General features: G+C 37.0%; 1 protein-coding gene across 3 annotated transcripts in view; it reads right to left on the bottom strand.

Annotated features, from left to right (window-relative positions):
• LOC111320720 (tripeptidyl-peptidase 2) overlaps positions 1-11,883 on the bottom strand; it is a 34,543-nt gene extending 22,660 nt beyond the window's left edge. For 2 of the 3 annotated variants that reach the window (XM_088729140.1, XM_088729141.1), the window contains exons 1-11: positions 11,690-11,883; positions 10,205-10,333; positions 6,631-6,726; positions 5,881-5,985; positions 5,167-5,291; positions 3,460-3,557; positions 3,214-3,279; positions 3,042-3,127; positions 1,779-1,847; positions 1,587-1,663; positions 558-685 (exon numbers count right to left, since the gene is read on the bottom strand). In XM_088729140.1, coding sequence (XP_088585266.1) covers positions 558-685; positions 1,587-1,663; positions 1,779-1,847; positions 3,042-3,127; positions 3,214-3,279; positions 3,460-3,557; positions 5,167-5,291; positions 5,881-5,985; positions 6,631-6,726; positions 10,205-10,333; positions 11,690-11,851 — 1,141 coding nt within the window. In that variant the 5' untranslated portion in view covers positions 11,852-11,883. Of the gene's footprint in view, positions 1-557; positions 686-1,586; positions 1,664-1,778; positions 1,848-3,041; positions 3,128-3,213; positions 3,280-3,459; positions 3,558-4,901; positions 5,080-5,166; positions 5,292-5,880; positions 5,986-6,630; positions 6,727-10,204; positions 10,334-11,689 lie in introns of those variants that run through there. The other variant, XM_088729142.1, reaches the window with a different exon arrangement.
• Between the last annotated feature and the right edge of the window lie 287 nt (positions 11,884-12,170).

The following is a 12,170-nucleotide window of genomic DNA, read 5'->3' as shown; positions in this document are numbered from 1 at the left end:
AGAACGGCAGAAAACAATAGGCTGAATGAGCAAAAACAATCGCCCTGCACGTGCGTTTAACATTTTGGTACATTTCTTTGCCGTTCTCGGCAAAAAAACAACGCGAAATAACCAAACTTTAGGTTTTCTCGAGAACGTGAGCGCATGACGGTTAATTTTTCTGTCTTTCCCCTTACTTTAACGCCGTTCGTGGTGATATAGTCCCTGAATAGTTCGCCAGCATTTTCCAAGTGAAACACATCGGAATAATCTCGAAAGAGTTACAAAAAACGAAAAGTTAGATTTCGACACGACGTTTTCGTTGCCGTCGCCGTCGTCGTTGCTAAAAAGCTCCCTATTAATCCTTCTCACGACTACACTCACCGGGACGATCGCACTACACTTTAAAAATCAAGAATAGGCACTCTTACAAAAGTAATGGCTTAATTTGAAAAAAAAAAAAAAAGACCTAAGCACAGATTTACATCTTGTATTTTTTGTTTTAAAAGAGATGCCATAATCTTAACCAATTATTACGCCACTGTTACTTAAAAATTAATCTTGCGAAAAACTTTTACCTATAAGAGACTCTGCAGTACCCCCTGGACATCCCACTGTGGAGAGGGCAGGACCATTGTTACCAGCACTTGCCACAAATATAACTTTGTGTTTGTCCACAAGGTCATTCATGAGTTCAATTATACGTCTAAAACACAAGAAGAACATGACCTAAACAAACCTAGTCCATAAATTTAAAAGTGGATCTGCTATGATATTTACAGTACAGCTTCAATGCATTGCAGCAGCAGCCCCACCCCCACCCCGTGCATCACATGCATGTAATAAGTGTAACTATATTACACACACTTCGGAGTGTGTGGTAATGCACGTGCAACTTTTTTCCTCAGATGACCTTACTAGAAACCACTAATTGAGATTGTAAGCTGATTCTTTCAAGCCTCATGACCTCTTAATATTCCTGGCCTGAAAATGGAACCGCAGGAAGAAATATTCTTCCTTAAAAATGGCACAGAGTGGCTCAAGCAGGGAACAACCCTTGACATCTTGCTCTGGGGTTCAAGGTTATTTAATACTGAGTTACCAAATCTCTGTCTGGCGTGGGAGGAGTTTCCTGCATATCGTTTGTTGTCGTCATTATTATCACAATCACTGGACAGTCTTTGTTTAAGTACGCTTCTACAAAAGACTGAAAGATCTCCCAAAAAATTTAAGAGAACTCAGCTCCTTCAGTTTTAAAAATAGGTTTTTTAAGTATTTAGACATGAAGGAGCCTAATTGTAGTTCTCATTAGTATGTATATATCTTTTATCTTTCTATACATAGACATGTATATGTATATATATATATAATTTCTCTTTTAATCTGTTATTTAGATGTAGATATATTTTAAGATATGTATTTCATAATTATATTGCCGATCACCAATTTGCACCAGTTGTTCCTTCTGGGTTCAGCTGATTGGTCTAATCTAGAGAAATATACATTTAATTATCGCAGTCCATCTCATCATCATTCTCACCTTTGCTGTTGTCATCATCATCATCATTATTAATGAGACAGAAGAAGAAGCTAGATACATTTCTTACCCTGAATTTGGCCAATGACTTGCTTCTCCATAGCTCATGTTTATAAGATCGCATTTGTACTGATGAACTGCAATCAACTAAGAACAAAATTCTTTATGTTAAAAAATCTACTTAACTTAAAAAAAAAAAGACCATTAATAGTTGATAATCTGACACAAGTCAGGAGAAATTTGCAAACTTAATATTGCTCACCCCTCTTGTCATGGAGGCCCCAGTTTCCATGGTTTGTAACCTTGTATCGCCAATCTTAACTGAGAGAATCTGAGAAAAAAAGTTGTTTAATCTTCTTTTACAAAGGAACTTTTCATAAAACCTAAACAAAGCTTCTTCATTTAATAAATATTGAAACCTTCTTACATCTCATTACAAAGCCAAAATGTCAATACCTTTCCCTTATTTCTCCCTTGTTTATTGAAGCCTTGCTACGCTTTTTCTTCCTTCCCTAACTGGTACAGTTTTGGATGGCACAGGGTGGGGTTAGTGTAAATTGTTAATACAGTTTTATGGCTTTTCAGAGGGATTTTTCTTTTTCCTCTTTTAATCTGTTAGTTTCAAGTCATACTGAGAAAAAACTCAACAAAACCTTAGCTCTTAAACACGCCCCTCTACACGATAGATAACAGCCAAGGCTGACGTTTTATACCTAGGTTAACATTAACCCCCTTTCGAACAACCCTGCCCAGAAGCTAAGAATACTCAAAATATCGAAACCTTACTCCTTTGACCCTTTCACTTCCAAGATAAGATTGTCAATTCTCCCCTCTAGCTGCTACACATTTCCTTATAAATGAGTTCTGAAAATTTGGTGTTAATTGAAGGTATCAACTTCTATGTATATTTATTGAATCTTTTGTTGAACCGAAATCTATGTAAGATGTTTTAGCGTCCACACACTGCCCGCCGAGACTAGCTATGCTATTTGTGGGTATAGTGGTTGATTATGTTAAGTTAAATGCCATTGAGATAGAATAAATATATTAAGTTCATATATTTTGAACTGCGGTATTAGATACGTATGATGCACGATCCTCGCAGTAGATAGTGCTATTTATGCAATAGCAAAAATCAGACCTGAAAAAATCAGGCCTGTACTTCATATATTTTTTCTATCTCATTTATCACTTTCACGGGTTTATTACGAACCAACTTAACAGCCTGCTCCCAGTTGGCTTGTTAGCTCAATTGGCAGAGTGCTGCACTAGTATCACAGAGGTCAGTGGTTCGAGTCCCGTACAGGCCTGATTTTTTTCAGGTCTGATTTTCGCTATTGCATAAATAGCGCTATCTACTGCGAGGATCGTGCATCATACGTTTAAACGCCATTAGAATAAAGAATACAGAATAACTGATAAGTTTGAGTATTCTTATTGCCTGTGCCTATGGATACTACAGGGAGAAGTTACATGTTAATCACCTGTGGGAGTTAAAGGGTCAAAACTACAATATAATATACACCTGAGCACCAGGAGCAACACCTGTCAATGCTGGATCGTCTGGACAATAACCTGCTGCTATGCTGGCCACATGAGTACCATGTGTACCTGGAGGCACAAAACAAGAAGCATTTACCACTCATGTAAATAAAATCACTCCAGTGTGAAATCTTGAATGATGCAAATGTACAAACCTCCATTTGCTACTATAGACAGTATTTTGCCTTCCTCATAAATGCTGACGCTGTAGTTGAACAAATCTGAAAAATAATTCATGCAGTATTATAATTTATATTCAGAAAAGCCCCCAAGAAGCAACCCTTTATGATCCGAGTTTTAAGTAAACCTGTGCTCTCCTCTAAGTCCTGATCAAAGGTGGTGGGAAAAATTGAGTTCAGGGGATGGGGGAATATAGACATTAAGTTCTAACTATTAAATACCTTCTTTTCCAAATGTGGCATACTGTCCAGATTCTCGGTAATTTGACAGCAGAGTACAGCTGGCTAAGTCTCCATTCTCAGATGTGTCAACACAAGCTCTATAGACAGTACAGGGGCAACCTTTGAAAAAACTACCTCTACAAGATCCTCTCAAACTTCTTCCATATAGTTTCTAAACTTTATTTCAAATGTACTTTTAGAATAAAATATCATATTATAAAATGCTCTTTTAACCCTTTATGATCCAACATCATTGTACATATTCTCCACACTATTCCCTGAACAACACCAAAGGTGGTAACAAGGAGAATTTGTTTGAAAATCAAGAGCTTCTTTAGTTGGTGATCAGTTCCTTTATTCTTGTCACCTTCGTGCTTGATGCAGGGGTGATATTGTAAGGAGGAATTAGCCCCTACTCAATTCTCAGGGATCAAAGATTTGAGGCCATGTCTAAAGCTTCAAGATTTTTAAAAAGGGCCTCACTAGCCCACCCTTGCTTCTTCCCTAAACAAAATCTCCAAGAGAAAGACAGAGGGCGAAACAAAAATAGTCTGATAAATAATAATAATAATAATAATAATAATAATAATAATAATAATAATAATAATAATAAATAACCCTTGCTTCTCCCCTGAACAAAATCTCCTAGAGAAAGACAGAGGGCGAAACAAAAATAGTCTGATAAATAATAATAATAATAATAATAATAATAATAATAATAATAATAATAATAAATAACCCTTGCTTCTCCCCTGAACAAAATCTCCTAGAGAAAGACAGAGGGCGAAACAAAAATAGTCTGATAAATAATAATAATAATAATAATAATAATAATAATAATAATAAATAACCCTTGCTTCTCCCCTGAACAAAATCTCCTAGAGAAAGACAGAGGGCGAAACAAAAATAGTCTGATAAATAATAATAATAATAATAATAATAATAATAATAATAAATAACCCTTGCTTCTCCCCTGAACAAAATCTCCTAGAGAAAGACAGAGGGCGAAACAAAAATAGTCTGATAAATAATAATAATAATAATAATAATAATAATAATAATAAATAACCCTTGCTTCTCCCCTGAACAAAATCTCCAAGAGAAAGACAGAGGGCGAAACAAAAATAATCTGATAAATCTAATGCTGTGCAAAAGGTTACGTTGTACCTTTGGTTTATGATTGGGATAAGCAGCATATTAATGAACAAAACTTACCTGTATTTGAATTACTGCTTTAGATCCCATTTCAAATGGTGTTTTTTTTTTTTACGATTTTTGAAAATGCAAAGAATCCATGCTGTAAATGGTTTTCATTAAAGCAAGGGGAGAGTTAAGAGAAAAACAATGACTCCCATTGCCAAGAGGTAGGAACAAATGGCAAGGGGAAAAGGGAAAGTTGCAAGGGATGAGGGGTGAGTCTTACCAAAAGTTTCACTCATTACCTCCAAGTGTATCCATCATGAAACACAATACAATCAAAAGTTTCACTCATTACCTCCAAGTGTATCCATCATGAAACACAATACAATCAAAAGTTTCACTCATTACCTCCAAGTGTATCCATCATGAAACACAATACAATCAAAAGTTTCACTCATTACCTCCAAGTGTATCCATCATGAAACACAATACAATCAAAAGTTTCACTCATTACCTCCAAGTGTATCCATCATGAAACACAATACAATCAAAAGTTTCACTCATTACCTCCAAGTGTATCCATCATGAAACACAATACAATCAAAAATAGGACCAGTGTCAGAGTAGTTCTTTTCAAGACTGTTAAGGGTCTCCACTTGAGCTTGAAGATCTTCTCTGATTAACTTCTCATGCTTTGTACAAAAAAATAATAATAATATGTTCTGACTGAGTGGGAGGGCCACACAAGAAAATATTTGGCTTGAGGACATGAAACGAGCAGACTGCCACCCTTGGTCAATGGGTCATGACTGACCACTGAATATATTTTCCCATCTACTGTGACTTAACTCAGCTGAGAAAGATTTTATCATAAGATTGTTGTTCTTTGTTTTTTTCTCTTCCTTTCCTCTTTCCGCACCAATCTTACAGGACTGAAAAGCTTTTTCCCACCCTGATCCCACCATGGCCATGGGGAAGAAAATTCCTTGTGAACAAACACAAACCTGCCAGAAACTTAAGTTGTGAAAGGAAAGCAGTGGAAACACATTTACAACTGTACATCTCTTCAGAACACCCTTGAAAATATGTAGAACACCTTGAAAAAATAATCAAATCTCCTTCAGAAGTTATGGTATCTTGCAAGATATGATCAAGTTTTTTAAGAAAAAAGCTGACACCTGAGGATAAAAGTCTCCTTCATTCGACTCGGGGAAGTCGCTAAGTAAACCATATCCAAACAACATGCTTAATCACTTAATGGTGTTTGAGAAAAACACTTACCACAGAAGGATCTGGATGTTCTGCATCCCATTGATCAAGCCTCCTTGTTGCCTCTGCAATGCACACCTGGTGGGGTGGGTCCCAGAGTTTCTCACGCCTTTCTTTCTAAAGGTGAACATGACAGGTTACCATCAATCAAAACACCTTGAGTCTGAAAGCACTAGTTATAACCTAATTTACACTGATTAAAAAAATGCACCAAACCCTTTGACCTCTAAGAGGGACCAGCCTCTTATTTCTCCTTACAATATCACCCCTGAATCACACATTAAGGTCAGGAGAATAAGGGACATGATCACCAACTAAAGAAGCTCTCCACTGTTAAAAATTCTCCTTGACAGCACCTTAGGAAATGTATAGAGAATAGCAGGGAGAATATGCACACTGATGTTAGGGTGAAAAGAGTTGCCTGTGAATAGTTTCAGTCACCTAAGGATCACTAGAAAACTTAATATATGACTAACTGCCTCCTGGAAATGGTGAGACAACAGAGCTATGTGAACAGAAAATACTGGAGTTGTCACTGAATGGCCCAATGATGTTTTTATAATTCTACTGTCTTCCACAACTATCCTGTCACAACTCTGCTATAAAATATTTCAATCAAAAGATAAAAATACAAAGTTTTGAATCTGGTGATGGAACCCACTAGGGAAAGCTACATTCCAAACGTTACCAACTTAAAGATTTCAGTTGCAAAAGAACACCATAATTTAGAAGCAAGAACACATGATGTTTTCAGTTACTCACCACTCGCCTCTCTCTCAGCTTTCCTGGAAACAAACTATAGGCACTCCTCACTCCAATGAAAAACTTGCCCGAGGGATTTTCCCAGTCATCTGGAATCTGTTCACAAACCCATTAAACATAGTTCACAACAAGTTCGCCTTAACAGCAATATAAGAAAAATAGCAACCCAAATGAACAGATGTGGTTTCAGTCAAAGGGTATATTCTGGTTTGAGTTGTTACATGGGCTTCCTTTGGTAAAGCCCAAGTTTAAAATTACATTGTAGTCATTGTCTATCTTCTAAGAGGCATGTCTTTAAAAAAAAAAAAAAAAACTTCTAAACATGTTCTTTGTTTAGCCAGTCAAACTCTTTTTATAACTTCTATTTCTAGATTTGTAGTTGGATGTCTATGGCATGCTAGAGGCTTCTGATCAGTGCACAAAAGGATGTGAATTAATCAAAGGTGGTTTTCATTGCAATTTCAATATAATCTATCAATCAACTTTATTTAACAAGGGTAACATGGGACAGTGCTTCAACTGAGTAACTAGTGGCCCTCAAACTAAATTTGTAAAACAAAGTTAAGTAACAAAATACATGTCATAAAGAAAGGAAGTATAAGTGTATGTATGAATAGGACTAACAATAGTAAAAACTATATTACGGTCTTATAAAAATATTCTTACAATGAATATCTACAAACTATAATTAAAATAAGAATACAGCTGGGATAGGTCAAGCGAGAGGAAGGTTATGAAAGGTTCGATTAGCATAAAACTATGAATAAAATTAAGTTTCAGTTACGCTAAAATGATCAACATCATTGTATCTGGTTAAAAAATTCTATAAATAGCCTTTCTAGATGAGGTTACACATGTTACTTTTTGAAGGTTAATAGGCAGAGAGTTCCAGAGCCTGGTTGCAGACACGCTAAAAGTTCTCCCGCCCTCAGATACACGATTATATCTGGGGCAGACGAGGTTTAAGGCACTGTACCGCCCACTGCGTGTGCGTAAATCTGCATTGCATTTAAGAAGGTCATACATGTAGCTGGGGCAGTTTCCTTGAAGGCACTTAGGGACTGGTGAGCACTTACTGATTCTAGCTTCATCATAAAATGGGAGCCACCCTAATTTATTAAAAAGATTTACGCTATTTGATCTTGTGTCAGCTCCCTAAATTACTCGGGTAGCACATTTTAGCAGCTTGAGGATTCTCGTTAAGTTATCAGCTGAGCAGTTTGACCAGACAGTTGACCCATACAACATTACTATCTATGCTAGTTGTGGAGGAAAAGCGAGAAAAAAATTGACCTTGTAGCACCCCTATTATGCAAAACCCAAAAGGTTCAATATATATATATCTTACTAGACGTTTTGTTGTGTAGTATTGATGAGTATTTTTACGAGTTGTGCTGTATTTTGACCAGCCCTACCGGCTTGTATGGGCTCGTCAAAATACAAATAACGAGTAAAACTACACAGCAATACTACACAACAAAACGTCTAATAAGTTATTTATTATCCAACACACCAAACTGTTATTTCAGTGTGGGCAAATTTTGCGGATATTTATTTATGGGGGGTGCGTGACACAAGTATGCAAAGCGGAAGAGAATTGGCACATTGTCGTGTTGCTGTTTCTTTTTTCTTCAATAAATGAAGAAATTTCCAAGTCATCTAGCTGTTTTTCTTCGTTCGATTCATCTAATAAACTTGGATGTATATTTGCCAGCCATTCTGACTCTTCGTCCTCAAAAATATGATTCAAAATGTCCGCTATTTTTTATTGTAACTACAATTCAATTCTTCACTTGCGCGATTTGAGAAACCCTGTTTAACCAGTACTCTACAGTACAAATACCGCGTGATATTTGTACTCGTCTATGGCATTATTTATACTCTACAAAGTGTAGTTTGATAATCTTAAAGACTGAAGCAGCCTGAAACTAAGATCATTCCTTCTTGAGTCTTAGTCGCAAATTGTGGGGTCAGTGACTTGCTACTGAGGGCTGCGAAGCACTTTTGGAAGAACCAATATTTACATGTTCAGGAACTTTTCAGCAATACATTCAGAACTACTCAACCAAAGATTGATTGAAAGCTGGAACTAAAGGTGGAGCCAAAAAAAATTAGCTGGATGAAATTAACAAGGTGGCAAACTTGGCTAGTTGCCTAAGCAGATGTTGGCATCAAGATTTATTTCCTTTTTCATGTTCATAATGAAAACAGGGTAAAGTAAATATTTCTTTTACTTGTTAATAAATCAGCTGTTTGATTAGTAAATGACAGAGATCAATTCTAAAGGATTATGCAGTTTGGGATTTTAAAATGAGGCTGTTGGCCATATCAATAGGTCACTGCATGAGTGAAAGTTTATTTTGCTTTTATAACAAAACATATGGCCGCTTTGTATGGCCCTAAAAAGTGACAGTATTAGCAAGATGACCATATCACCGAGGTTGTCATTACAAAGGGTTCCACTGTGATGGTGTTCCAAAATACATTGCATTTATCATTGAAAGTTTATCGGTAACCTTAGACTTCTCATTGGTCATTCTGAATTACAGACTCACTTACTTACCCTACTTGATAACAACTTAAATGTCAGTTGCTTAGCAACAGAGACTGCAAAAATTAGATTTGTAAGACAATTAACATCATTTATGAGGATATTGTGTTTCAGAACTGAGACCACAAGACACATGACCTCCAATATTGTCCAAATACATAACACAGTTTAAAAGGGCTATTGCCTGAAGGTTGGGGGATGTATGGTGACCTTGATAGTTTGCACACTGAACTTTAGATTGAAAGACCTGTTTTAAAGCCATAGTTATAATAAATAATAATAATAAATAAGTAAATTGAAGCTCCCCCTAAGGGGCTTTTCAGCCACAATGTAAACTAACTAAGTGCTTAAAAATCCCCACTGGCAGGAGGCAGACCGGTGGGCTATTTACAGAGCGCAGCCAAGGAGTTGAACCAGGGGCAACCGAGAACAAATCCAGTGAGTGGCAGGGTGGAGGACTTGAACCCAGGACACCGGATTACAAGTCCAGCACCCTAACCACTCAGCCACGGTTCATCCCTAACTTAGTTCTTGGGAATTACATTCTCCACTTGAAGTTCCCTTCTCCACACTAGAGTATGGATGGGTGAAAGAGGGATACCCCCGCAATGGATTGGCATCAGGGGGCCATTTCTCACAGGTCCTAGTAATGCACTGGACCCCTAAAGCTGTTCTGTCTTTATAATTTCAGGATAAGAGTTTTCAAAGTTTTGAAAGTTATACAATTTAACTTTCAACTAAAGAAAGAAAATGGACTGGTCAGAGAGCCAGTACTTGCTTCTCTATTCTTTAAATTTTGATACTAAATTATAGCTTCAGGCCTGTTAATTTACTGGGACTTTCAAGAAATGGACCCCAGGCCCAAAGGGGGATAGCAGTAAACATTATCACCTTGTGTTGTTGAAATCAGGTTAAGCTCAATAAATGGACCTTCTGATTAATAAGTTTTCTTAAAGTAGAAAAATATATTCTGTAAGGGTAACAGTTGCAAGAAAAAGGAAAGAAAGGACATAAGAAACAAACCCTCAATTTCCTTCCTGTAAGTCCTGTTACACAGCCATCAACAGCCTCAGCCACTGTTGAGGTATCAACATCACCACTTCCACTGGTATCAATAAGATCAATTATTTTTCGGCGTCCATCAGGGGTTTCCTTAAAACAAAAAAAAAAGGAGAGAGACCTTAGAACTACGGGTTACCTTTGGCAGGGAATGTTGTGAAGGTACAATAGCTAAAATTTATCATGGGAGCTGTCTTCAAATTTTAAAACAGGGCAGAAATACAGATTATTACATCCCTTGCAGCGCCTGTGGACAGGATGAAGCTACTCCTGTGTTCTTATTAGCTACCCGAGCAGACAGGATGGGCTCATCTTGGCTGCTCAAGATTGCCCGCATTGATCCCACGCATGAAAAAAAATGAATTAGAACTACATTCATAATTCTTGAAAAAATTTTGGTGATGGAAACACAGAAACTGGCAGAAGATATAGAGTCAAAACAAAGAAAACAGAAACAACTCTCGTGAGTTTGATGTGCTACAAACACAGTTGGCTTTCTTTCCTGGCTCATGAAGTAAATAAGCCATTCTTAATCCTTAATGAAGCAAAAATTTTTTGCAATATAATAAATCTTTTTGTTAACCAAGCTTGTTCCATCAAGATGACTGGATATTAGTCTTGTTCTTTTTTCGCATTTTTAAGGACCTGGACTTCGTCTCGGCCATAAAAATGCAAAAAAAGAACTTGGCCAATATCTAGCCATCTTGACCTCACACTTGGTTAATAACACATAAGTATTGTTCTATTACTTTCAGTGTTTCATGTTTCTCGTCCTTTTTGTCTCTTGATCTTATTATCATCTTAGTATAATTACTAAAATAGTGGCAAGCATTGAAGGTGCATTCTGATTAACAACTCAAACTCCAAATATCCTAAATGCTATTCACCTCCAAGCAACTTGCATCTAAAATATTATAATCCTTGCAGTAATAAATGGATTAAAATCACTGTTTTATGCCACAATTATGATCTCACTGTTTTTGTTCATACTAATACAAATATTAACTTCATTGTTGGTGGTTGGTGGTAAATATTTACCTCACTGCTTTGTAGCTTGGTAAATATATCGATCACTAGCCACCTCCTCTTTGCTGAATATATTTGATAATTATCAAAGTTTTCCCTCAACATGTCTCCTTGTCCATAAGGAAGCCGGCCAGTTTTTAGTCAAGTGGACTTGTCGATATAAATCTTGTCCTAGGACAACTTGTTCGTTATAATGCGGAAAAAACTTAATAATGAGGTAAAATACCACAAAACTATTTCCTCAAACTAAAACTTTTCTTAGGCCTAGAAAACTCCGTTCCATTAATAGTGACTCGAAAAACCGAGACCAGAGCAATTAAACCCTATTTTCTTCTTCGTTTCCGTTAAGTTAGTGCACCTCAAAATTTTTTGCTAAGTATTGAATTGAATCCGTACGTACCGATCACTGGAAATAAGACTTACTTGTAAACCGGGAGCTCCTGGATCAACTCCTGTATCAAACACAGCGATTACAATTCCATGGCCATCATACTCGGGATATTTAGCCAAAAATCTATCTGCACCCGTTTCTCGCTTTGGCAAAAGCCCGTGAATTGGAAAGTCACCGGTGTTGATAACCGCCATGATGTTCGATACAAATGAAGGTTACCGCTGATCCTAGGAATCCGCGGACAAAAGAAGAAATTACCGGGGACCCTCCCAGGGACCAGGATGATCAACCGGGGGGGACCGGGATGATCAACCGGGAGACTTCAAAATGCGTTGCTTTTGAAACCATTTAGTCTTATTAGAGTAAAAAAGTCAATAACAGATTTGAATAGCGATGCCTTAGGGGTTTTTCGGAGCTATTCTATAGTGTTAAAACACGAGGAATACTGCAGAACATTTTCCCCTGTGCCGTTCTAGATTTCGTTCCTCATCTTATTTCTTCCGGGGATAGCAT

Source organism: Stylophora pistillata, chromosome 7, assembly GCF_964205215.1.
Source record: "Stylophora pistillata chromosome 7, jaStyPist1.2, whole genome shotgun sequence".
Lineage (NCBI taxonomy): Eukaryota > Metazoa > Cnidaria > Anthozoa > Scleractinia > Pocilloporidae > Stylophora > Stylophora pistillata.
This window is presented reverse-complemented; position numbering and strand designations above follow the sequence as displayed.